The 24,467-nt window shown below is 51.0% G+C and overlaps 1 protein-coding gene across 2 annotated transcripts in view; it reads right to left on the reverse strand.

The window, feature by feature from the left end:
- Window positions 1-21,413, reverse strand: part of SLC43A2 (solute carrier family 43 member 2) — a 43,137-nt gene extending 21,724 nt beyond the window's left edge. The window contains exons 1-5 of one of the 2 annotated variants that reach the window (XM_077165480.1): window positions 21,357-21,413; window positions 20,270-20,467; window positions 12,193-12,400; window positions 10,980-11,035; window positions 10,104-10,180 (exon numbers count right to left, since the gene is read on the reverse strand). In XM_077165480.1, the coding sequence (XP_077021595.1) occupies window positions 10,104-10,180; window positions 10,980-11,035; window positions 12,193-12,400; window positions 20,270-20,429 (501 nt within the window). In that variant the 5' untranslated portion in view covers window positions 20,430-20,467; window positions 21,357-21,413. Of the gene's footprint in view, window positions 1-10,103; window positions 10,181-10,979; window positions 11,036-12,192; window positions 12,401-20,269; window positions 20,468-21,319 lie in introns of both variants that reach the window. The other variant, XM_077165481.1, reaches the window with a different exon arrangement.
- Between the last annotated feature and the right edge of the window lie 3,054 nt (window positions 21,414-24,467).

A 24,467-nucleotide genomic window follows, 5' to 3' on the forward strand; every position in this document is an offset into this window, starting at 1 on the left:
TCCCCAAATCAATATTCACAGTGCTTTTGCAGTCATTTGCAGACCTGAGCAAAGCGGCAAAAAGTGTGAGCTGCCTAATGCACACACTCCCAGCTGAAGTGGAATAAGGTGACAATCTGCCCTTTTGTCTCTGCTTTCTTATTTTTTTAACAAGTATCCTTTCTACTATATATTAAATGCCAAAATTATCTATTTTATGCTTTCTGTTGGTGATTTCATTGTTTAAAACGGCCTCCAGGTGCAGTGCTGAGGGGCTGTCCAGTGTCCCTAAGCACAATAAGGTTGTGATGTGCTTTGTAGGAAATGCATGGGTTGGATGAGCTTTGTTCAGACCTGAGTTACAGCACCGGTGGCTGCAAGTTCAATATTAGTGAATCAACAATATATATATTAAATAAGGCATCTTTAAATAGAAAAAAATAATAATAATCTGGTAGTAGGTGGAGGTAGAAATGAAGCAAGACTGGCCATGAGTTGATAAGTATTGAAGTGGCAAGGTGGGTACCGTGGTTCATTACACAATTGTCTCTAAGACTGTAGACGTTTATAATTTTCCATGATTAAAAAAAGAATTAGAAAACAAGTACACTCATTTGCTTGCTAGTGACTGAGCATTTTTCCATAAATTTTGAAATCAGTCATTTATATGAAAGACGTTCACAGTTTGTTGATATACTGCAAATGTGTTTTCCTAGTTTGTCATTTAACTTCTTCTTAGCTTATGATGTTTTTTGACTAATAGCAGTTTTTAAATAGGTAGTCAAGCTTGTGTTCTGAGCTTTTAGGGATACCTAGCATTTGTGTCCGATGAAATCTCTCCGAAAAAAACATCAAGGATGACCTTGACGAATGAAACCCAAAGCATGTAACATCCTGGCAACAATCAAAATCCGGTCATAAAAGATTGAGGGCGGGGCAATGGTAGCTCAGTGGTAGAATTCTCCCCTGGCATGTGGGAGATCTGGGTTCGATTCCCCGACCCCGCACCTCCCCCCACAGCAAAAAAAAAAAAAAAAAAAAAGCCTTCTTCTACTTTTATACCATACTTGGAAACTCCCATAATAAATTCTTCCTCCGAAGGAACAAAAAAAAAAAAAAAAAAAGATCGAGCCCCAGAGAAAGTATCATTTCCCTATGGACACTAATTAGTTTTAAAAGTTAACACTAATTGTGTTCTGTCCTATAAGCCACTTCCTTTTCATCTTCCTAAAGCTGTCATGCCTGCCAGAGGAGATTTCCCCCATTTGCTGTGCCCATGAGTGGCTTGATCAGGAGATTTTCCTTATGATAAAAAAAATTACATATGATAATAGCAACTATTTTCTATACCTACTCTGTGCCAAGTGATTTCTTTATGTATTATCTTAAAAAAAACTCAAAACCCTCTTACAAGGTAGGTGTCACTTACTATCCTCATTTAATGGGTACAAAATTTAGGATTAGATAAGTCCAAGGACTCCTTCCGGCTGGCAAGGGTCAAATTTCAGATTCAAACCAGGTCAAGCCTACGTGCACAGTCACCAGGCTACAGTGCTTCTTGGAATCCACTTCAATTTGGGCCCTAAGGCAATTGCCCCCCCCCCCACACTTCTTATGCCTCTTGTGGGGTTCCTAGTTAAGCATCATGTCTGCGCCCCCACTGGATGTCTCCCACTCCCTGCTAATGCTCCTTTTAGACCCATCTGCCCCTAGCCTCACTGCCCTTGGCTTTCCCTGGCTGACCCTCTCCTGGTCCAGGGCCACACCACCCGGTGGACTCGCGTCTCCCACCGGTAACTGGCTCTCCTGCTTCATCTTTAGACTGTCTCCTCCCGCACTGGTCTGGGCGTCCCTCCTTGCTCTCCCTCCACCTGACTCAGCTCCACATAGTGGCTGCTCAGAGGCCGCAGTGAAGGACTGAGGCTGGCTGGTGTGCAGAGTGTCCTGGGGTGGACCTCAAGGCCTGATGGAGGGGCAAGAACCAGCTCCATTGCCGACCAGCAAGCCAGCGCTGTGCTGCACCGCACAAGCCCGGGAATCACCTGGCACAGGCTGCTTCCTGACTTTGGGGCTCACAGCTGCACTTGCAGGTGGGGGGAGCGCAGGCCCGCTTACAGCCACCCCTGCTGTCTCTGCCAGGGTTGGGGCTGCAGTGGGCCTGGCTGGACAAAACCTACCCTCCGGGCCTGGGCTGCTCGGGAAGCCGTGACTCATCCCCTCTGAGTCCCTCAGCTGCACTGTAACAGCCCCGGTGTGTGACCTTCCCAGAGAGGAAAACAGCAGCTGCAGGTAGTCCCTCCCCTGGCGTCCTGGCCCCAGGACTGTGTGGCTGGACTGTCCCAACTAAGCTGCCCCAGAGTGTGTGCCTCTCTACTCAGACGCCCCCAGGGTAAGCCTTGCACGGACTCTCCAAATCCACTGCCTCTGGAGTTCACCACGCCCGACCCTGGGGAGGTGTCACAAGTAGCCTGGCGGGTGGGGGCTGGCCTTCTGGCCCTCAGGCCCCCTCCAGAGGTGAGCCTTGTCCTCAGGTGGCTGGCGCACACACCGGGTTCTATACAGCCTGCGGAGGCCAGGAGCCAGGTGCCAGTCTGGACAAGCAGACTCAGCAAAGCGGGGTTGTTTCCCAACCCCAGACAACCAGGAGCCTCCAGGCACACATTGCCGGGAAGGGCTTCCTGGTCACCTCTCTGCTTCACCGACGAAGGGGGGCCACCCCTCCCACAGCCACCTCCCCCACCTTCCCAGCTGGCCAGGCTCTGCTGATGTCCCCACCGCATGTTCTGTCCACCCAGGATGTGTCACATGCTCGAGCAAATTCCCCACATGGAACCCTCTGACGAAGTTATTTTTTATTTTCCCCAGGCCGACAGCCATCAGCTGACAGCTTTGGTTTCCCAAGGCACCGGATGGAAGCCAGGGAATGAGAGGCAGTGCGAGCTCCCGGTGCAGAGAGAGCACCACTGCTCCAGCACCTGGGCTGCCCGGGACTTGGTCAGGGAGGATGGGGGGAGGAGGAGGGAGAGCGGGAGGGAGGAGGGGGAGCATGGGGGGAGGGGAGCGGGGTGGGGGGAGGGACGCTTTCCTGAAGAGTGCTGAGCTCCCACACCCACCCTGGGGGCACCTGCTTCCTGGCTCTCTCCCTCCCCTTCTTCTCCAGTATATGAAGAGGGATGTTTATTCTCTTCTCCTCAAACTCAGAGCCCAGCTCCCAAAGGGTCATTTCTTCAGCAGGTTTGAAGTCAGACGTCAGTGAATCAAGTGGGGAAGAGCCCACAGAGAAATTTTTCATTAAGAAACCTGGCAACATTTTGTAACCCCTTTTCTGTGAGGGTTTCGGCTCAGAACACCCTGTTCCGCCCACACTGACAGGGCTCAGAGTGATGAAGTGGAAAAGACATTTCCAAAGCATTGGCTGCATCTGCTCCCATCTCCAAGCAACCCCTGGCCCGGACTGTGGGGTGGCGCCCAAAGACGCCCCTCGGCCGCTGGCTGGTGTTTGCGCTCCAGCCAATGAAGCGAACTAAAGTGCTGTGCAAATGCACGGCGCTGAGCAAACAGACCCAGTGTGCTGTCCAGATGTCAGGGGAGGGGCCGCGGCGGGAGCCCTCTGCCCGCATGGAGGGAGCTGCCCCGCACCCCGCCCCAGCATGCCACCTGCCGTGGCCAGGCCCTCTACTGCAGGGCCACGTGGGAGCTGGCGACCCTCACCCTCCGAGCGTCCACTCTGGAGGGGGTCACCCATGGGCGTGGCCCTCATGAGCTCTGTGGGGAGGCCGACTGGGTGCCTCGCCTGGCCTGTGAGAAGTGGCATTTTGCCAACTCAAGGCGGCTCTCCACCAATGCGGGTACCGTGCCCGGCCCTTGTCTATTTAGGCCACAGCCTGTGAAGCGTAAAACCTCTTGGGACTCAGGATGTCCCCCAATTAAGGTTTCCTTGGCAAGGTGTTCCCCCAGATTCTGAGCTTATCATGAAGCAATTGTCCCGTGGCCCCAAAGCAGTTGTAGATTTGATTTAGGAAGCTCCTAAAGGCAACCCTGAAGACTCCTTTGTCCCTAAAATTAGAACATGGGTGGGAGACAAACAGAAAGGGACATTGTGCGGCTAACTCAGCGTCTCTGGAAGTTGATCCTGATGGTTCTGCTTTTTAAAGGCCTGAGCGAGTTTCATGTCTGCTCAGCAGAAGCCTCGGCCAGCCCAAGAACATTGCCCAACAGTTCCAGCCCTGTCCTCCCTGACGGCCTTTCATTCCCCTTTCAGGGTCTGTCCCAGAAAGGAATCTCCCTTTGGCCCTCCTCTGAGGCCTGGCCAGGGAGGTCCCTCTTGGCCACAGGGTGGCGGGCAGGGGTGACACGATGCCTTAAAAGGTGCCTGGAGAGCTGGAGGGGAGCCCAGGAGGATGTGGGGGGAGTGGGGTCGGCATCAGTCTCTCCCTTCAGACAGGGAAAAGCAACTTGTCCTAGACCAGGGTCAGCAAACGTTTTCCGTAAAGGACCAGAGAGTAAATACTGCAGGCTTCCCGGCCCTAACTCTGCCCGTGAAGTGTGAAAGCAACCCCAGACCACAAGTGGGCACGGCCACAGCCCCACAAAACTTTATTTTGGAAGACAGGCACTAGGCTGGGTTTGTGGTCCCTTGTTCTAGACCCAAGATGGGGAACTTCAAGGCCACGTCACCAGGACACGTCACCAGCCTCCCTTCAGCGGAGCCCTGGTAACCCAAGGCTTTTAATGATGATTGGAAGATTTTTTCACCTGGTCACTACCCAGCTGGAGCAAGAAGTGAACGGGGCACTCCTGCTGCGGTGGGTCTTAGCCTCTCCCGAGAAAACCACATCCAGAAACTACCCAGAAAAAGCATACGCACGCACAATTTGTGTGCATCATTTCAAGGTGGTCCTCAGCCCTCCGAAGCTGGACCACCTAGACCGAGGCTTAAAAACGCCAGTGCAAGATCCCCTGCTCTCATGGAGAGAGAAAAAAAACAGAGCTGATTTCTTTGTATATGAAAAAGCTCTTATAAATCACTGAAAAACAGATACACAACCCTACAGAAGAATGGACAAATGGCCATTCACAGAAAAAAAGAAGAAATCATCGCCCAAATTACTCTGGGATATATCAGGGCATCACACTAACCTGGACAAGCCAGCAAAATCTCACACCATATATTTATGGTGTTCAGCTAAATCGACCATACAAGTTAAATTAGGAAATTTAAACATTTCTTGTATGGTGTACCCTAATTTATTTAGGGTACACCATACAAAGAAGCCATTCACAGAAAAAAAAAAAAAATAATGACCCATATGGAGGTGACGAGATGTTCCAGCTCACTAACAGTTAAAGGAATACAAAAAATCATGGTGTGTCTTTTTTCATCAGGCTGACGAATGTTGAAAAAGATTGATGGTATCATATTAGAGGGAGTATGGACAAAAAGGCACTCTCATACCTGCCAGTAGGATTGAGTCAATATGCAACCTTTTCTGAAAGGCAATTTGACAGTATATATTAAAATTTTAAGAGTGCTGATCCTGTAGCCCAGCAAATCTACTGCCAGGAATTTAGTTTATAGAAATATATGGACAGGGATATTCATTTCAGTAGCATTCATAAAGCGGAAAAACTGGGAACCAATCCAAATGTCCATCAGCCATGAACTGGTTAAATAAATTAGGGTACACCATACAAGAAATGTTTAAATTTCCTAATTTAACTTGTATGGTCGATTTAGCTGAACACCATAAATATATGGTGTGAGATTTTGCTGGCTTGTCCAGGTTAGTGTGATGCCCTGATATATCCCAGAGTAATTTGGGCGATGAATAAAGATGTATTTGCAAAGTTCCCTTGGGGTACTGGGGAGAAAGGAAGAAATTTTCAACTTGCGCATTTGGAGAATTTCTGATATTCTTGCAAGCAGTGGAGACAACTAAATCAATAGGTGGAGCCCTTATCCTATAGTTCACCCCTATGAAACTTATTCCTGCAAAGGATAGGATAAGCCTATGTAAAATTAGGCCTAAGAATCACCCCCAAGAGAACCTCTTTGGTTGCTCAGATGTGGCCTCTCTCTCTAAGCTGACTCGGCAGGTGAACTCACTGCCCTCCCTCCTACGTGGGACATGACTTCCAGGGGTGTAAATCTCCTTGGCAATATGGGACAAAAATCCCAGGATAAGATGGAACCTGGTATCAGAGGATTGAGAAAGCCTTTTTGACAAAAGGGGGAAGAGAGAAATGAGACAAAATAAAGTTTCAGAGGTTGAGAGATTTCAAATAGAGCTGGGAGGTTATCCTGGAGGTTATTCTTATGCATTATATAGATATCCCTTTTTAGTTTATGGTGTATTGGAGTGGGTGGAGGGAAGTACTTGAAACTGTTGCTGTGTTCCAGTAGCCTTGATTCTTGAAGATGATTGTATAAAGATATAACTTTTACAATGTAACTGTGTGATTGTGAAAACCCTGTGTCTGAGGCTCCTTTTATCTACAGCATGGACAGATGAGTAAAAAAATATGGATAAATAAATATATAATAGGGGAGATAAAGATGGATAGATGGAAATACTAGTAGTCAATGAGAGGGAGGAGTGAGGGGTATGGTATGTATGAATTTTTTCTATTTCTTATTTCTTTTTCTAGAGTGATGCAACTGTTCAAAAAATGATCATGGTGATTAATACACAGCTATGTGATCATATTGTTAGCCATTGTACACCATGTATGGAATGTATGGTGTGAAGCTTTATCAATAAAAATATTAATATATAAATAAATAAGGGTACATCTATATAATAGAAATGTATGGAACTGTTTAAAACTCTGGCATATACTCTAACCTTTAAAATAAAAACGAGGTAGATCTCTAAATACTGTCAGGAAAAGATACAAAGAGGCAATGGTTAAGTGAAAAAGGCAAGTATTAACAGGACTTAAAAAAAAAGAATAGCATTGGTATACAGAGATAAAAAAGGATGAGATATAGACTACAAACTATTGACAGTGGTTATATGAAGGTAGAGATATAGAATTCTACATTCTAGATTTATATTCCCGAACTATTGACAATTTTAAAAATAAAAACATGTCTGCTAAAATCATAAAAACATAAACATGAAAAAGAATCCTTATGGGCCTATCAGCTTCACCTGAAAGTGTCTTGGACAGCTATAGAGCTCATTTTAAAGGTCTTCTTAAAGGGGACCCATGAGAAGGGGTTAATGACGTAGTAGTTTTTGTCCGTTTGTCTTATACATCTTTCTGCATTTCAGAGGATAATCTCCTCGACTTCAAGGACCATTTCTTTCTGAAATTCCAAACTGCCATGATATAAGCATGTGTGAAAATGATGACAGTAGTGCCAGGATTTTTTGTCTTTTTCACATGGGCAGCCACCGGGAAACGAACCCGAGAACTCTGCCTGCTGAGCCACCGTGGCCCGCATTTGTATACTCTTGACAGTTCCAACATATTTCTCAGTTCCGACATTCATAATGCCTGGGAATTTGAGAGTGGGGAATATATCAATTAAAAAAAAATTAACCTGGTTAAAAAAAAAATCAAAACGCACAAGGTTAGGAAGTAAGCCTCTCTCACCCCGCCCGAGTTCCCTGATCTGTGGGCCACCCACTCCTTGAATCCTCCATACACACAGCCCTGTGCCTTGGTTTCCCTCCTAACCCAAATTTCAGTGAACTTTCCATTTCCATGGATCTAGACAGAGACCATTAATCCTTGCTGCCGGAATAAAGCTGGCGAGGCAAAAGCTGAGGAAGGGTGAACAGCAAAGACACTGGGCCCGACCTGGCGTCTGGCACACAGAGATGCCACCACTTCACTGAACTCCTGACAAGATCAGAAGTCCCCAGGGCTCCCCCAAAACCAAATACGGGCCTCCCAACAGCCCCAGAACTTCTGACCTACTCGTGGGAAGGGAAATCGGAAACCAGGGTATACCATAAAAAGTAATGACGAGTACTATGTCTCGGAGGTAGAGTTCTGCAGCTCTAAAAGTCAGTATTTCTACATACAGCAACTGCTAAAGAAGCCAAAAAAGAGATCAGGCTTCAATTAGAGGCAAGAACGAAGCCAATCTGGTTGGGACCAAGGTAAATCAGAATATAGGGTAAAGGATGCTATTGTCTGTATTTTAGAACTTCACCTCCTGTATGAGACCAAAGAAAGGGAGGTCTGTTTTGTCCAAAACCTAAAATTTCTACAGCACACAATCTAACTTAACCTGTCTGATCAGTTCCACTAACCTAAACACATGGAGCCTAGAACTGGGACTGAGCTCTTGCAATTCTGTATAGCTTACTGTACAACCCAGAAACATTCCAGAGTATGTCGGGCAGATAATTAAAAACTGTTAGCAAAGTCCCTTGAGGGACTGGAGAAAAATAAGGAACTATTAAACTTTCCCACCTGGAAAATCCCTGATACTCTCTCAAACATCAATAGGCTCCAAGTTAATAGGCCAAGTCCCTGACATTGAGTCTTGCTCTTATGAAACTTATTTCCGTAACGGAGACCCTAAGCCTACCAATAATAATATCTAAGAGTTACTTTTAGGAAACCTCTTTTGTTGCTCAGATGTGGCTTCTCTCTCTCTAAGCCAAATTCTTCAAGTAAAATCATTACCCTCCTCACTCTGTGGGAAATGACGTCTAGGGATGAGCCTGGCCTGGCACTGTGGGATCGACAATGCCTACCTGACCAAAAGTAGGAAAAGAAATGTAACAAAATAAAGTATCAATAGCTAAGAGATTTCAAATAGAGTCAAGAGGCTACTCTTAATGCAAACATCAGTTAGATATTGCTAAATGCCATGGTACGCCAAGCCCCAACCAACAGTATTTCTGCAATCCTACAGAATACCCAGGGCTCTATAAAAGTTTCACTCACTCAGTTTAGTTTTCAGAAACCCAAGACCTCCAGATGTTTCCTAGACCAGATAAGTCCTGAAACCCAGAGTTACCAGTCTCTCCAAGACCATCAACCAGTTGCATCCCCCATCCCATAATGCTGACACCCCTTTTCAACATGAAGATATAAGAAGTGTGGGAGAAGGATCAAAGAAAAAGGAGAAGGAGGAGTTGTAATAGAGATGACAGGATTTAACAAATGATTGTGACTGCTGAATCATTATATTAATATTTCTTTTTAGTCCCCAGTATTTTAGAGCAGCTAGAAGGAAATACCTGAAATGGTGACACTGTAATCCATACCAAACTTTGAAATTTGTTCTAAAACTGTTTGTCAGAATGTACTTTGGAATTTATCACTTATATATGTATATATGTTGTACTTCACAATAAAAAGTGTTAGGGAAAAAAAAGGAATGGTCAGTTTTGTGTCATAAAAACTTTTCCACAGGGAAACAGTCAGGCCAGACTTCTCTGCTAGATATAAATATCTCTGAAGAAATTCTGATTTCTTTCCTGATGCTGAGCTTGGAATGGCACCTTTGCCCCACCAAATGAGGCTGCGGAGAACTCCTTCCCTCTGGGCTGGCACTTTTTTGACTGTCTTTGGCTTTCTTACTTTCCACACTCACCGTCCTACAGCCTCCCCACTTGTGAGAAAGTACACCTTCTGGCATCGGGTTGCTCATCCCCAGCACCCCAAGACAGCAGCTTCCTCTTCGGGAGGGCTGCCTGGGCCTGGCATTTAGAAAACCAAGAAGAGAGGCAGCACTCATCCTCCTCTGAGTTCTCCACCACTCAGCTCTGGACAAAGCCAAAAATGAGAGGCCAGGGCAATGCCAAAGAAGCTCTGTTTTTAAGGCTGTGCTGTTAACTAGGGCTCCTGGAGACCCTGGTGATGGCTACCAGAGAAAATAAGAGGAAAGAAAAGTAGATGCCAGCTTCTTTCTCCCTACCCGTGTCTCCCCTAGGCACGTGACTGGAGCGCTGACCCCCGCAGCGCCCGAGCCTTACAGGTCAGCTCTGAGAACCCTGCTCCACGGCCGGCAGGACCTCAGCTTAAGAGACTGGTCAGACAACTCTACCAACAGCCCCTCTGCTGAATGGAGGGCAAGGAAATTGAAAACAATAAAAGCTGACCCAAATCCACAAGTAGATTACTGAACAGAGGAGTGCTTTAAAATTGACACTTACGGTTAATGAAGTGAAGGTCATGCACATCCCTCCAAAGCCATTCAGAGAAAGGGAGATGAAGATGAGCACGGAGAGCGCTGCAGGGGAAGAGGAAGCTCGTAAGGGAGGACCACAGCTGAGCCCCAGGGACGCCAAGGCCTGGTCCCTGCCTGGAGCTGGCTGAATGAACGGTAAGTCACTGGGACTTGGTGCCTGCCACCCGGGGAGTTGGAGACTCTTCTCCCCATCCTCCTCTTGCCTATTTCTTGGAGCTTGGACTCCGAAAGGTACATCCTCATCCTCCTTCCTCCTTCTCCACCAACTTAATGGCAAGTGAGAGGCCTAAAGAAGCTACTTTGTGAAAATAAAAAATGTAGGCCCCCAAAGATGAGCTTGGCCAAGATTTTGGAGAAAGGTCCCATTTGGGTGTTGGCTCTTACAGTCCTTGAGGCAATGGCTCACCCTGAGCAGGGTTAGAACTAGAGAAAGAAATCAGGCGGCTTTGAGGCCATCTTTAAAGTACTGACCTGGGCGGCCCGTGCAAGGACTCAGCTCATGGCCTCCATCCTCACCAAGAACCACGGCCCTGAAGAAATCATCTCTCACGTCTGTACCAACGAGGCCATCAGGGATTGCCTCGACCGAGCAATGAAAGAGGAGTTTCACGCACCCTGGGAGCATCTCTGGGACTTCTGTCTGGGGTGACTGCTCTCTTACCCAGCCACCCGTTTGAGACAGTTAACTGGGTAAAGGCCTGACAGGTTCCTCTTTAACTTGGTCAGTTTGGTCAGTGAACACCAGGCCCTGTACAGCTGTCCCAGAGCAGGTGGGCCTGGGGTTACCTCTGGGCAACCTCTCCCCAGCCCCGGACAAAAGGTGGAGGAAAAGGGTACTCACAGTTGGGGTTGCTTGCTCCATATGCAATCAGCAAGCAGGAGACGGCAAAGCACGCACTAAAACCAAGTAGAAATAGTACATTATTTATTATTGTTGTTGTTGCTATTATTTGGGGTATTTGCTATGCATCAACCATACTTTGAGGTTTACATACATTATCTCATTTAATTTAGTAACGTTGAGGAATATAATTGGTCTCATTTTTCTGACGAGGAAAATAAAACTCAAAAAGATTAATTAATTTCTCCAAGGACACCTGGCTTGGACCTGGTAAGTAGTTCAGGAGGAATTTAAACCCCAAAGCGAAAGCTTGTATGCACTACACTGCACGGACCCTCTCACCCTCAGACGGGAGAGAACCAAGGCTCTGAAATGAGAGGGGATAGCAAGTCCTTCCTCGGGGTTCTGTGCCCACTCAGCCCGGGGGTGTACGGAGGCCCCCTGGGCATAGGGGAGATGAGTGGCTGCTCCCACACACACCCTCACTAGGCTTTGCCCTGGGACAAAGGCCTCTTTGGCTCTAGAGACAGAATACAACTCATACCACCTTTCCCTTCTTAGTCACAAGTCTTGCTCATTGCAAACCTCTGCCCTGCAAGATGCTGATTTCCGACGGGAACTGGGTTGTGGCGACCCTGGCCTGAGTAGCTTGGTGAACTGACCCCGAATCTGGCAGACTACAGCTTTACAGACCAAACACACACCCCAGGGGGTATAAATGATGGTCCACTAGGGGACCAGGGGTAGGGGAACTATTAGGACTTTTTTATTTTTTTAGGACTTCTATTTTATAGTGTCATAATCTCATTTATTTTACCTTATATTTTTAGTTTGTATTATAAAGCACATGACACATTAAGAATGGTATGTACATTTATAACTTATAATTCCATGTGTTATATTAGAGGTATGTGTTCAAAATATTTTTTTCTGATGCAGATGTAAGGTCAAGAAGACTTTGGAAATCAATATTCTTAATGACAAGCAACTCCAGACTCCCCAGCCCGGGTCTGAAGTCCTGTGATTTGATACAGTGCTGGCACCTTGAGAGAATCCAGAACCTACTGACTTAGTGTCACATGGGCTAGGAATCCCACTCTGGGCAGGCATTTGGGGACCTCCAATCCGATAGCAGGTGCCAAGTTTCCTTATGGTGCAGACTCATCCCAGGGTCCAGCCACCCACCCCCTGTCCCCAGGGAACCCACACTGACCTGCCCAGCAGCCGCAGCTTCCTTGGACCATACTTGTCCATGACGATGCCTAGGGGCAAGGTGATGGCACTGAGTAGGAAGGAGCCCACGGTGAAGGCCAAGTTCAGCATCTCGTCCTGGGCCTGGCAGCTGAGCCAGCCATTCATCCAGCTCACCTTCTCGTGTTCCGGCTCTGCTGTGCTCCCCACTGTGCCGTTGGTGACATTCTCTGTGTGAAGCGGGAGGGAAATCTGACCAAAAATCTGACCACAGAGCATGGCAGGGATTCCCAGAGATCACAGAGAGGTACCCCGCTGGGAATGCTAGGGCAGGCTCTAGGCCCCTCCAGGGCTCACACTACTCCACAGTGGGACTGACGTCCATCTCGCTCAAGCCCCATGGAGTGGCAAGGCTCTTCGCTTTAGTGGGGGTCACAAACGTCTTGGAGAATCCAATAAAGAAAGCTGTGCTCCTGCTCCCCAGTCACCGCACATAAAGTCTTGGCCGCAATTTCATGGGCTTCAGGCATCCCTTGAGCCCCAGGTTGGGAATTCCCTTTCTAGGGTAACCATGGCCTGGAATAATAGGCCTCAGAGCCCAGCCAGGCTGGGGGGCTAGAACCTTCCCAGCAGCTTTGTCCGTGGAAATAGAAGACAGTCAGTATGAGGCAGCCCCTAGGTCCCCTGGGGGAGGACAAGCTGCTGATCCCCCCGCAATGCCCTGGTTCTCCTCAGTTAGTGTGGGGAAGAGCGAGTGGGGTTCCTTTACCGGTAAATACACCCGACTTCTCAAATAGGTCAGGGGCCGCCCTCTTCCCCTGTACTCCCCGGCATCGACCACACACACACCGTGCCTTAGAGCCCCTTTTGGAAAGCGTTTTCTTTTCCTATTTAACAGTCCAACATCGTTTGCTTTCACTTATTGAGTTGCACTGTCATTTTCCCTGCCTGGGTCACAGCGTTATTGTCCCCTGCAGCCACGCCCAGAGCCCTAGGAGCCTGGTAGGTCAGGCACACCTGTGCTGCAATCCCCACCCCTAATGGCCCCTTCAAAGTCCATCCGGCACCAAGACAACGAAAAGGGAGAGGAAAAAGTGCTGCGGCAGCTGAGGGCGGGAGGGCGAGGAGATGCTGGGAACAGACTGAGGGCCTCTCTCCTCCCTGGGACTGCTGGTTGAGAGATGCTGACTAATCCTGCAGAAGCAGGCTCAGCCTCTGATTAGATGTGCGGTCACACTGCGATCTGTCAGGGAAATACTTTTCTTCAGATAACTGCGTACCTCTGGACTGCAGTCCTTTGACACTAGGGCTGTAAAGCGAAGGTCTGTGAAGGGCCTGCCCAGGCCTCCAAGGGCTGCCCCAAGGTCAATGAAAAGGATGACAGGGGCGACTCATTCCACGTGCTGACCTCTGACCAGGAAGCGCTGCGGGAAGCATGCTGATGGAGGGTGTGGGCACGGCCCGGCCTCTGGGTTCCAGTTTTGGTTCCTCCACTTCCTACCTGTGTAACTTTGGAGACGTGGCTTAATCTCTCTGTCTTAGTTTCCTTATCTGTAAAATGGGCACAATGTAACAGCATCTAGCTCCTAGAGTTAGGGGGAAAAGACAATCCAGACAACACTCTAGCTGTCATACAGATGCAGAAAGGACTCAGTAAATGATCGCTGGAAGTCATTATTACTATACTATTGTTGAAGGTTCAGGATGGAGATAATGATGCAATCGGCTGGCAGCAGAGCCAGAAGCAGTACCTGGGAGAAGTCTCTACGCAGTGTGTGTGGTAGCAGGGAGCAGATGTCTCCCGGGAGCTGCTGTGACCTAGTCACCTGTGTCCCCAGCACCTCGTCTGGGCCCTGGTGCACACCAGTTGTTTACTGACAGAATGAAAACAAAGGACTAGATCATAAAGGCCAAACGGAGGAAGAGAGAGGAGAGGAAGCAGTTCGTGTAGAACCAAGCTGAAGACAGCGGGGATTTAAGGAGAGTAGAACCACAAGGTTAACCACCTGAAGCCCTGGAAACCCAACCTAACAGGCCAGGTTTCCCCTCTTCCTTTCCAAACCACGTGGCAAGCAGGAGCCTCTGAGTCCAGGATCCAGCTCAGAACTGCCCCCACACTGCCTTTGTTGCATGTCTGTGTGGCTCGGTCACCGCGGGGCAGCTTCTGGAAAAGCAGAGCCACTTCCCAGGTCAGAGCTGGTCTCAGACGTCAGCTCTGCCAGCAGGAACAGGAGCGGGCTCAGATGTGAGGGGACAGCGTCTCCACGCAGCAACTTCCAGGCTGGCAGGCAGATATCAGCAAACCAGCACCGAGGTGACTGAGCAGGCGGGTGGAGAGGACACCCCAGGGCCCTGCATCACTGGCATGGTCGGGAGGGCGCAGGGACCTGACTGTGGTCACACGGGGGGGGGGGGGGCGTCAGGCCCAGCTGGTGCACAGAGGGGTGTGAGGTAGCACAGGGCCAGGAGTGCTGCAGGGACCTTCCTGCTGCAAGCTGGGAGCTGGAGCTGGAGGGTAGCACTGTCTCTGAGTACAGGCACCACCGTGCCCCACGACACCCCAATTTCCCCAGAAAGTAGCTACTGCTGGTTCCCCAAATCCATGATTTTACTCTTCAAGAGAGAAAAGACAAAATTCCAGGGCAGTGTACCCAAGGCAGTCTCCCTGATTTGCTGGAGGTGAGGATGGGGTAGAAACGTCCTAAATAGTTGAGATATCTGGGCTCCTCGGGAGAGAGGTCAGGGTAGAGGAAGGACATCTGGATCCACGACCCACAGAGAACAGGGACCTTACGCTTTAGGCCACCAGCCCCGTCTCCTTAAACAAATCCCTGCCAACAAGGCCACCTGACCCTATGCCTTCTGGTCTCTAGACACTGATTTCCAGCAACAGATGACCCTGAGGGAGGAGGGAGGGGAGAGAAAAGCGAGCAGCCTTGCCACCGTCCCTGGCTCCTGGAGGGAAGTAAACCTTTGGTGTGCCCAGAAGCTTTGTTGGCAATAAACAGCTCACATGAATAATCACAGACCCAGCAGATGCCAAAACACAGTCACACCCAGGCTGCCTCCACCTGGGCCTCCGTGGGCCAGGAGAGACACAAACAGACCCGGGGTGACCCTCTGCTCCCAGCCAAGAGCTCAGCCCTCACCCGGCCCTCGCTTCCCTGTTCCTCACCTGTACCTGTTTATTAAACAGGTGCCTCCGCAGTGGGCAGCCAGGTAAGCCCAGGCCAGCCCAGCCAGAGAAGGTGAAACTAGAGTCAGGCGAGGGACTGGTATGGCCAGAGCGGGTCGAGAACAGGAATAAGGCTGATTAGGGGCAGACTGAGAGCAGGGAGGAGAGAACAATGCCTGCACTGGTGGGCCCCCCTCATAGGGGACTCACATACGAAATCTGCAGAGAGGAGGCAAGGGAGGAGAGAGGGTACTAGAACCCTACTCAGGCTGCCCTGAGCCTCCCAGGTCAGAGATGGGGCTCCCCTCCACCCCGAGGGAAAAAAAGGTCATAAGGAACTTCCAGAAGAGCTGGCCTGATGATGCTGGAGGGAGCAAGCATGAGCCACCTGGCTGGAGGCCGCTTTAAATTCCTGGTCAGCCCCCCTTCTCTGACTGGCTGCTTACTGAGCACCCCCTCCCCCAGGGTCTAGGGCCCCCCACCACCACCCTGTTCACGGTCCCTGCCTCAGGATCTCCTGCCTCTCTCAAATCCTTAGTCTATCCGGCAACAGGAAGCAGCATCTCAGTCCAGCGGGGGAGATGTGGGTGAGAGGTCAGCCTCGGACACAGACCAAACAAGAGGCAGGACAGTGGCAAAGGGCTGTCCCAGCCTGGTGGGTCAGGGCCTCCCTGCTCGTCACAGCCACAGCGGCGGCAGCTTCCCTTTACAGAGGGCCTGGTGGGTGCGGGCCATCGTGTTCAACGCTAAACTTGTTCGCCGCACCCCAGCTTTCCGCACGAGGACATGGGGAGGTTCAGCGCACAGACATCTCTTGCCCGAGGTCTCACAGCAGGGAGATGGGAAAGTGGGGACTCGGATCCAGGCTGCCCGGCTCCACGGCTCAGGCTCAACCTCGGGGCTGTACTGACACTGGACACCTGCCTGTTGTGTCTCGGAAAGAAATGCTGAGAATGGAGAGCGCCAGAGGCTGTCACACATCATGTGCGACATGCTCTCAACATCATGCGCCCAGTGAAAACAGGACTGCCCCAAGACTCCCCACAAGGTCCCTGGAAGCCAAGCTGAGCAGGACCTTTATGGGACATCCAGAGCCAAGAAAGGCCAACAGTTGTGGGGGAGGGAAATTAGGTCACGAAATGTGAAAAAGGCAGGCGGAATAGGTGGGGTTGGGGAAAGCTGAGGACACCAGCTTTGGGCTGAGGACACCAGCCCCTCTCTGTGACACATCCCAAGGCCGTGGGCACAGGCCTGCAGACCCTCTTACCCAGAGCTACAATTTTTTTTTTTTAATTCAAAATAAACTGTTGGGGCGAGGTGGGGGATGGGGAGAGAGCTGAAAAGGCATACCCTCAGCAACAAAAGTGAAAGGTGGACTTTCAAAAGCCATAAACTGGCCTTTGGGTGTGGGAAGAGACCATACAAAGGGAGGGGCAGGAAGCAGTGGCAAATGTCTCCCATCCACATCTGCAGTCTTAGCCCACCTAGGTGGGACCAGGCCTGGCCTGCCTCCCAGGTGACAGCAGCCCCTCTTCCCTTTCAGGGGCCACCTTCCCGCTGACCACCCAACACCCCAACCCCCATAAGCAGAGTAACTATGCCGGCTACATGACTATGGCTGAACTGAGACTTCCTCGGGGTGGAGGCCGCCCCCCACCCACCTTCATAGCCCCCCCCCCCGCCCCAGTATGGGGCAAGACCTCTACAATTCATAATGGTCTCTCCAATGGGTAACTCTGAACATGGCCCCCTCCTGTCTCCAGGGCTTCCTCTAATCCCCCACGTGGGCCCTTACCGCCTTTCCTGTCACCTCCTGCCAGGCCCGTCCCTTCTTGCTGTGCTCCAGCCACCATGGTCTCCTCTCCTGTCTCCCACCATGCCGTTCACCCCTCTCTTCTCTTGACCACCTTCTTCGCCATTCAGTCTTCTGCCTAAACCTCAGAGAGGCCCCCCGGCCCCGTCGGAGCAGCTCCCCACTTTGTTCTAGCTCTTGGCACCACACTCCCTGTCAAGCCCTGGCCCCTCTTGGAATTGTATTTGTCTGCGCGTGGTCACTTCATGAATGCTGGCAGAGTAGAGGGCCCCTGAGAGCAGGCTGGCTCTGCACCCCCTGCTCAGCACCTCAAGTGATTCCTGAATGTGTGGATTTGAGGAAAGAAGAGGTTAAATATCCACAGATACTACCACCCTCTCTCAGCGGACGCTGTGAAAGCGAGCCGCTGGACAACAGGGAGAAAGAAGGAAGAGGTCAGCCATGGGTGGTCAGAGCAGCCATCCCTGAGGCCAAAATGATGCATCACTGGGAAAGCCCTGCTCCCTCCGGGCTGGGAATCCAGTCTGATTCCTGTCCATACCAGGGCTTCTGGAGGGGGGTAGGGGAAGACTGCGGAGGCTTCCAGCAGCCACCACCTGGTATATATCATGCAAAGACCATTGAATGCCCAGACCCAGCCTCGTCACCTCTCCCAACTGTCCAGGAGCAGGACAAAATCAGCTGAGGAGTAACAGAGAAACGGGCTGTTTCCTTCCTTCTCCCACATCATCAAGCCGGAACTCCACACTGTATCTGTGGCCAGATTTTGGCCTAAGTCCCAAGAAGGATGACCTTTTCAAGATTGTTTAGAAAACTAACCAAAACATCAGTCCCCAAAGCACCAAAAAAACTGACAAATTTGCATCACAGTCAGCTATAGGTTGATAGACTTTTTATAAGTATACTCCAGTAAATTCATTAAACAACCTAACTGCCTCTCTGTAACTAAGCCACCATATGTTAGGCCTAAGCAGAAACCTTGACCCTGAATCCAACAGGCACTTGCAGTCAGGCAGGGACATTTCTGGCCCTGAAAGACAACAGGTTTCACTGACTCCAAGAAGCAAGGAGCAGGGAGGCCAGAGAGATAAACTGTGTGGAATCAGCAGCCCTCCCACTGAGGATGCTGGGTCAGCGGGTTTGCTGGCTAATCAGGAAAACCAAAATCAGAGGCTGGAGCAAAGACACAGGATAAGAAGTTGATGTTCAACCCACAATCCTGACCCTTCACCTTCGCTTTGGGTTACAGGAGGGATCCATCAAGCCTCTCAGGGGCTAAAACACCAACTCAGCACAACCTGGCCCAATCTCTGGCACTCCACCGTCTTGAAAAGAAGGAAGAAACCAAGATTGAGGTAGGCATGATGTGAGCAGCCCCAAGGCTACCAATACAATAAAATTAAAAAAAAAAAATTGGCGGACAATCTGGGAAAACATAAAAAAGAAACCAAAAAAAAAAAAAAAAAAAACCCTAGACTCTAAGCTTCCCCAAAATCAGTTGGTTAAAAAGAAAAAAAAAAAAAAACACACACACACACACAAAAAACCTGACCACAACAGTTCCCTATTCTGCACAAAATGAGATTTGTCTTTAAGGGATGGTGATGTTTTCTTATGTTCTTTAAACCCTCCTATGCCTGAAAGTTCATCAGGGAGGAAGGTAAAGAGGGTTATGATCCAGAGGAGGAGAGTGAAAGGGAAGGGAGAAGCTGAACACTCCAACCTGCTCCTTCCAGAGGAGTCATTAATCTCGCCACATCTCTTGGGCAAAGCAGAAAGCTCATACAAGGAACAAGGTCTGACTCTCCCATCACCCAAGATTTCTTGCTGATGTGGGGAAAGGCCTGCCAAGAATCCTCAGGCTATTAGGAAATATTTTTGAGGTTAAAGGTTATAAATGATATGCTTTCTGCCCTTATCCAGACAGCCTCCACATCCCCTCCCTTTCTCCTGCTCTTAGCCTCTCCAGGTAGGCTTCCCTGGAGACTGGAAATCTCCTGGGTGGATCAGAGAAGGGAAACAGGGAGGACTTTACACTGGGGTCACAGGCAGCATGAGCTGGTCCAAAGTTTTCTCTTCCTCCAAAGCAGGGACTCTAGTAAGAAAAGGCACAGTGGTGGTGATCTGGGGGTGGGAGGGAGTGTGTGTGTCAGGCCTGGACTATGTCCATCTAAGGGACTTGGGCAGGGGCTGGCTGACAAAGGTGCTGTGAGTTCATCTGTGACATACCGATTGCTGGGGGCAGGGAGAGGACAGAGGGAAAACGTTTCCTATGAAGGTGGCCTAAGAAGGCTTGGGCAGTGGGGGTGGGGGTGGGAGATACTGGAGCCCTACTATTGGGCTGAACCTACTGACCTGCGACAATTAGGATCCTCAGATGGGGAGGGGCAGTGGTGTGTGTGTGTGTGTGTGTGTGTGTGTGTGTGCGTAGATTCCATGTAGGCAAGGATCTTCAACCTGTGTTCTGCAACATCCATAGAGTGACAAAGGGAAGGAATCAGACCTAGCATCTAGGGCAGCATGGATGGAAGGCCACTGAGATGTCCTCATAGTCAGTTGGAGAAAATGTCCATTGGAGAATCATGAAGCAGCAAAAATAGACAAGTTGCATCCGGCAAGCCTTTATGAGACTCCATACCGGCCTGACTGAAAAACATCTAGATTCTAGATGAACCTTCCTTGGGGTGGAGAGGAAGCCACTTCCTCTCCCCAGCTGCACCCTAGTCACTGAATCAAGAGTTCCTCTTTCTTACAATGAACATACTTCTAGAAGGAGGCCAGAACATGCTTACTGAAGGCCTACTATATGCCAGGCAATGTTCATATATAGAAAAGAAAAACTTGGACTTGGGGATTTCACCTCTACTACAGTCACCAGCTGTGTGACCTTGGGCAAGTCAAAAGACCTCCTGAGCCTCAGTTACTTCATCCAATAAACCGGAACAATGACAGATACTACTCAGCAGGGCTGGGTGAGGATCAAATGGGCCTTTTGCTGACGAGGGGGTACTGCGCAGTGGGCCAGTGTGGCTGGTATACTTCACTGCCATCCAGCGCCCTTCCACAGTCCCCACTCCAAGAACCACCCCCAGCCCGAGGCGCCCCTCTCACCTGGCTCAGTACACAGGTAGGAGTAAAAGCCCTCCGACTTGAGCATGATGAGCAGCGAGCCCCAGCCCAGGAGGACTGCCGAGAAGAGGAGGTTCTCCAGCACGGCCGTGCAGGCCATCCACCAGCGGCGCCGATGGGCAGTGGCCAGAGTGGGTGCCATGGCGCGGCGCCGGGGCCTGGGTCCGGCTCTGCAGCCACCTGCGCACAGATCTTGGCGTCAGCGCGGGGCCCTGCCCTGCCAGTGCGGGCGCCAGTGACGGCCGCCGCTAAGAGCCGAGCGTGCTTCCTCTCCGCGGCCCGCGCTGCAGGTGCGCGCAGGGAACCGAACAAACCCCAGGACCCGCCCGGGCCCTGCGCCACCCCCGGAATCCGTGGCTTGCTCGTACGACTTCCCTTGGATACTTATAGAGCCGTCCTGATCAGGATAGGAGACCTCCTGCTAAGCTCACTCAGAGGTAAACTGAGGCATAGAAGCAGGAAGGGACTAACGCATGCTCGGGGACCTGGAACTAGTCCTGGCCACCAGCGGGACTGACGTAGCTTGGGGGCCGGCAGGGGATGCAGCTTGAGGCCGGGCCACCTCGACAGGGGCATACCAGAGGGCTGCCACTCCCTCGGACCCTGACAGGCACTCTCCCGCCCGCACTCGGGACCCTTCCCCAGAACTGGTTCCTTCAACCATAAAATCAGCTCACAGAGCTCCGGAACGGCCCGCCCCCGGCTCGCTCATTGGCCTGACTGCACAGGAACTGCCCCCCCATTGGCCGATGTGTAGGTCGCTAGGCGCTGCGGCCACGCGAACCGGGCATGGGAGAGGCGAAGCCGGTTCAAACCGGCGGCGCGAGCCACCGGCGCGACCCCCTTCCCCGGCCGTTACCTCGGCAATAAGCCCGTTTCCATGGAAGCGGACCCCCGTCCTTCCATGCCCCAGCTTCCTAGTTCTATTCGTCATCTCTTTCCTGGCGGCTCCTCATCCGTCCCGTCTATTTCCCCTCTTATTCACACATTTTGTACCTACTTCCCTTCTCCTGCAGTTTCTGACCCCCGTACCCTCGCCAGGGGCCCCGATCCCCCGGGTCCAGCTCACCCGACTCCTACTGGTGTGTATCGGGCCCGCCCGGCGCCTTTTCTGCCCCCTTTTATTCCAGCCCTTTTATTCTGACCCCAAGATGAAAACACTGCTACTCGCTGATTGGCTGAGTGGGAGCTGGAAACAGGCGTTGCCCAATCAGCAGCCACCCGCCCGCCCGGCGGCGAGCAGAAGCCGGTTCCTGCCGGACTGGGAGACAAACAAGGGAGCTGGGGGGGCCTGGGGGCGCTGCGAGCCGCGCCTCGGCTCTGCCGCCTTCAACTGGAGTCACAGCCCGGCCGGGAACCCCCGGAGGCATTGCTCCATCGCCTCTCCATCGCCCCACCCAAGAGCCCTGCCTCAGGGCTGGGTCCCAAGCTCGGCGCCCCGTCGGGGTCTGCACTTCTCCAGCTGCGTCGCGGGTCCCCGGGCGCACCCAACTGGGCTCCCGCACTCGCCTCTCCTCGGGTCCGCTACTTAGTCTCCCCCTCTGCCCTGGGCGCCACGCCCGATGCTCTGGCCGCCCACGGGCGTCGGTGTCGTTCCGCTGCCGCCTTCCCCCAGCGCCTCCTCCCGGCGCCCCGCTGCGGTCCCCGCGGCCTCGCGCGTCGTGTGCTCATTCTCCGCTCTCCTGCCCCCCGCGCCGCCACCCAGGTGCTGTCTGCCCCATCCCGGGTCCGGTCCAGCGTAAACTACCTCGTCCCTGCTCTTCCTGATTCATCACCCCCTCCCCTCTCCTGGGTACCAACTGCCCAGTCCCTGGACGGTGCCTCTTGTCCCCGAGCAGAGTTTGGGAATTGTCCATCCTGTCCCAGGACAGTGTTTCATCTGGTTCCCTATCCAGAGGCTGACCTCACGTCCCTGCCCTCCGCGGTACCCGATGTCCTGCGCCGCCCCCCCCCCCCACTTCCGTCTTTTCCTGGACGTCTCCTTCAGGTAAGGGCCCTCTCTGCAGGGTGACTCCCGCGGACAGTGAGCACAAGTCAGTCCCCCGGAGGGCGCGCGGTTTCGAGAGCGCCCTGGGCTCCCGGCCTGATCGGCTGAGCTGCCGGGAGAAACTGCCCTGGCGGGGGATGTAGCCGGGGCTCTGAAGTTTCAGCAGCCCGGCCGCGTCGTGGGATCGAAGGCAGCGGCTAGACCTCGGAGAACCCCCTGTCTCCCCCACATTCAGCTTGGTCTCTTTTCGCAAGCTCCGGGGGCAGGCTCACAACCCCAGAGCTGCGGGAGCCCCAGCGGCCTCCTGCTCCAAGTTCCCCCAGTCCGAGTGCGCCCCCTGCCGTCGTGAACAGGCCGCTGGCCACCCCACGAGGGCAATTTCGCCCAGACAGCGCTTAGCGTTGTTGACTTGGGGGTCCTGGCCAGTTTACCCACTATGCAGAATCTCACCCACCCACAAGATTTCTATGGCCTCCCGACAGATCGCCAGTCCTTTGCTCTCTTCCTCCTCCTAAAGCGACTGCCTGAGGGGCACCTTCAAGCAGCTGTTTCATATACATCTCAATACATCTCTAAAATAATCCAATTATCCCCCCCCAAAACAAAACAAAACAACTCTTTCCATTTTCTCCCAGATAACAGCACCACTATCCACTGAAGTTAGATACCAAGAGCCATCCTATCAACAAATTTTTGTCAGGCTCCCACTGTGATTCCTCCCTTTTCCTACCTCACCCACCCCCTCATCCTCCAGCCCCCTCTCCCTCACCCCCACTCGCCAAAACAGCCGCATCTCCTAAATACTTCCTTGAACTATCTGTGCAGCCCTGATCTTCTCTCTCCCTTGAACTTCAACGCACTGTTAGTCCAGCCTCCAATCTTAGGCTCTCAAATCCCTGCACAGGCCATCCCAGGTGAACTATGGGAAATGCAAATCTGACCTTGGCAGGAATTCACTAAAATCCTTCAGAAACTCCTTACGTTGGTCCTGCAGGAAAAAGTGCAAGTTCCCCAACTTGACCTAACCAGGCCTATCCTGCAGTCCCCCCCACGCCCCACCAGTGGAGGCGGGTGGACCTGCTTGGATCTAGATGTTCCAGCCACGTTGCCTACACATTTTCCTCTCACTGCTGGTCCTTAGACATGGTCCCTTTATGGACAGCACCTCCTTTGGGAGACCCTCCCTAACCCTCCCCACAATATCCTTTACATCTTTGTGTGAATTTGTCCAATTGCCTCTCTTCCCTTTTCTCATGGACTGTGAACTTCTTGGGGGCGAGGAGGATGGGTGCTGTATCTTATTTAACTTTGTATAAAAGCCCTTAATACAGAAGCAAGCACAAAGCAGACACACAATGTTTAAGTTTGTAGAATGAAAGCATGGACAAATGAAAAGAGCAAGAGCTGCCAGGTTCTGGAAGGTGATGATTATGACACTCATCACCCCTTATCGAGAACTCAGAACTATACTAGATGCTTATTTTGTGTCATTTAATCCCTAAATAACCCTGGGAAGATGGGCATTATTGCCATTTTACAGATGAAAAGACAGGCGTCACATGACTTTTGTTTATATGCTGTGTGGTGAGGGTCACATTTCAGTCTTTTTCCATGTGAATATCCCCTGTTATCATAGCACCAATTGTTGAATGTTTTGTGTTTTGGGGGGGAGTGCATGGGTTAGGATCAAGCCTGGGTCTCCGGCAGTGGCATACCACTGAGCCACCTAAGCACCTCCACATGTCATTTTAAAAGTCATAAGGGCGGGCCATGGTAGCTCACTGGCAGAGTTCTCACTTGCCATGCCGGAGACCCGGGTTCAGTTCCCGGTAGCTGTGCATGTTTAAAAAAAAAAAAAAAAGTCATAAAAAAAAGTGTATCAGAATTGGGATTTGAACCCAGGTCTATTTGAGTTAAACTCTTTTTTTTTTCTTTTGTCTTAACAGGAATGCTAAAGCCCCACTACCAGCATTGCTGAGAAAAATAAAGAAAGAAAACCACTAAAGTACTAGAAGAAAATTCAGAAGATTATTTCACTGACTTTAGGGTAGAGAAGACCTTTCCAGTAAGCAGGACATGAAACCAAAAAGTCATAAAGAATAAGACAATCTAAATTTAAAATGTAAATGTCTATAAAGAGAGGGAAAAGAAGAAGAAACTGTAAGCAGCATCAAAAGACTAATTTTTAAAACT

Source organism: Tamandua tetradactyla, chromosome 6, assembly GCF_023851605.1.
Source record: "Tamandua tetradactyla isolate mTamTet1 chromosome 6, mTamTet1.pri, whole genome shotgun sequence".
Taxonomy (NCBI): Eukaryota; Metazoa; Chordata; class Mammalia; order Pilosa; family Myrmecophagidae; genus Tamandua; species Tamandua tetradactyla.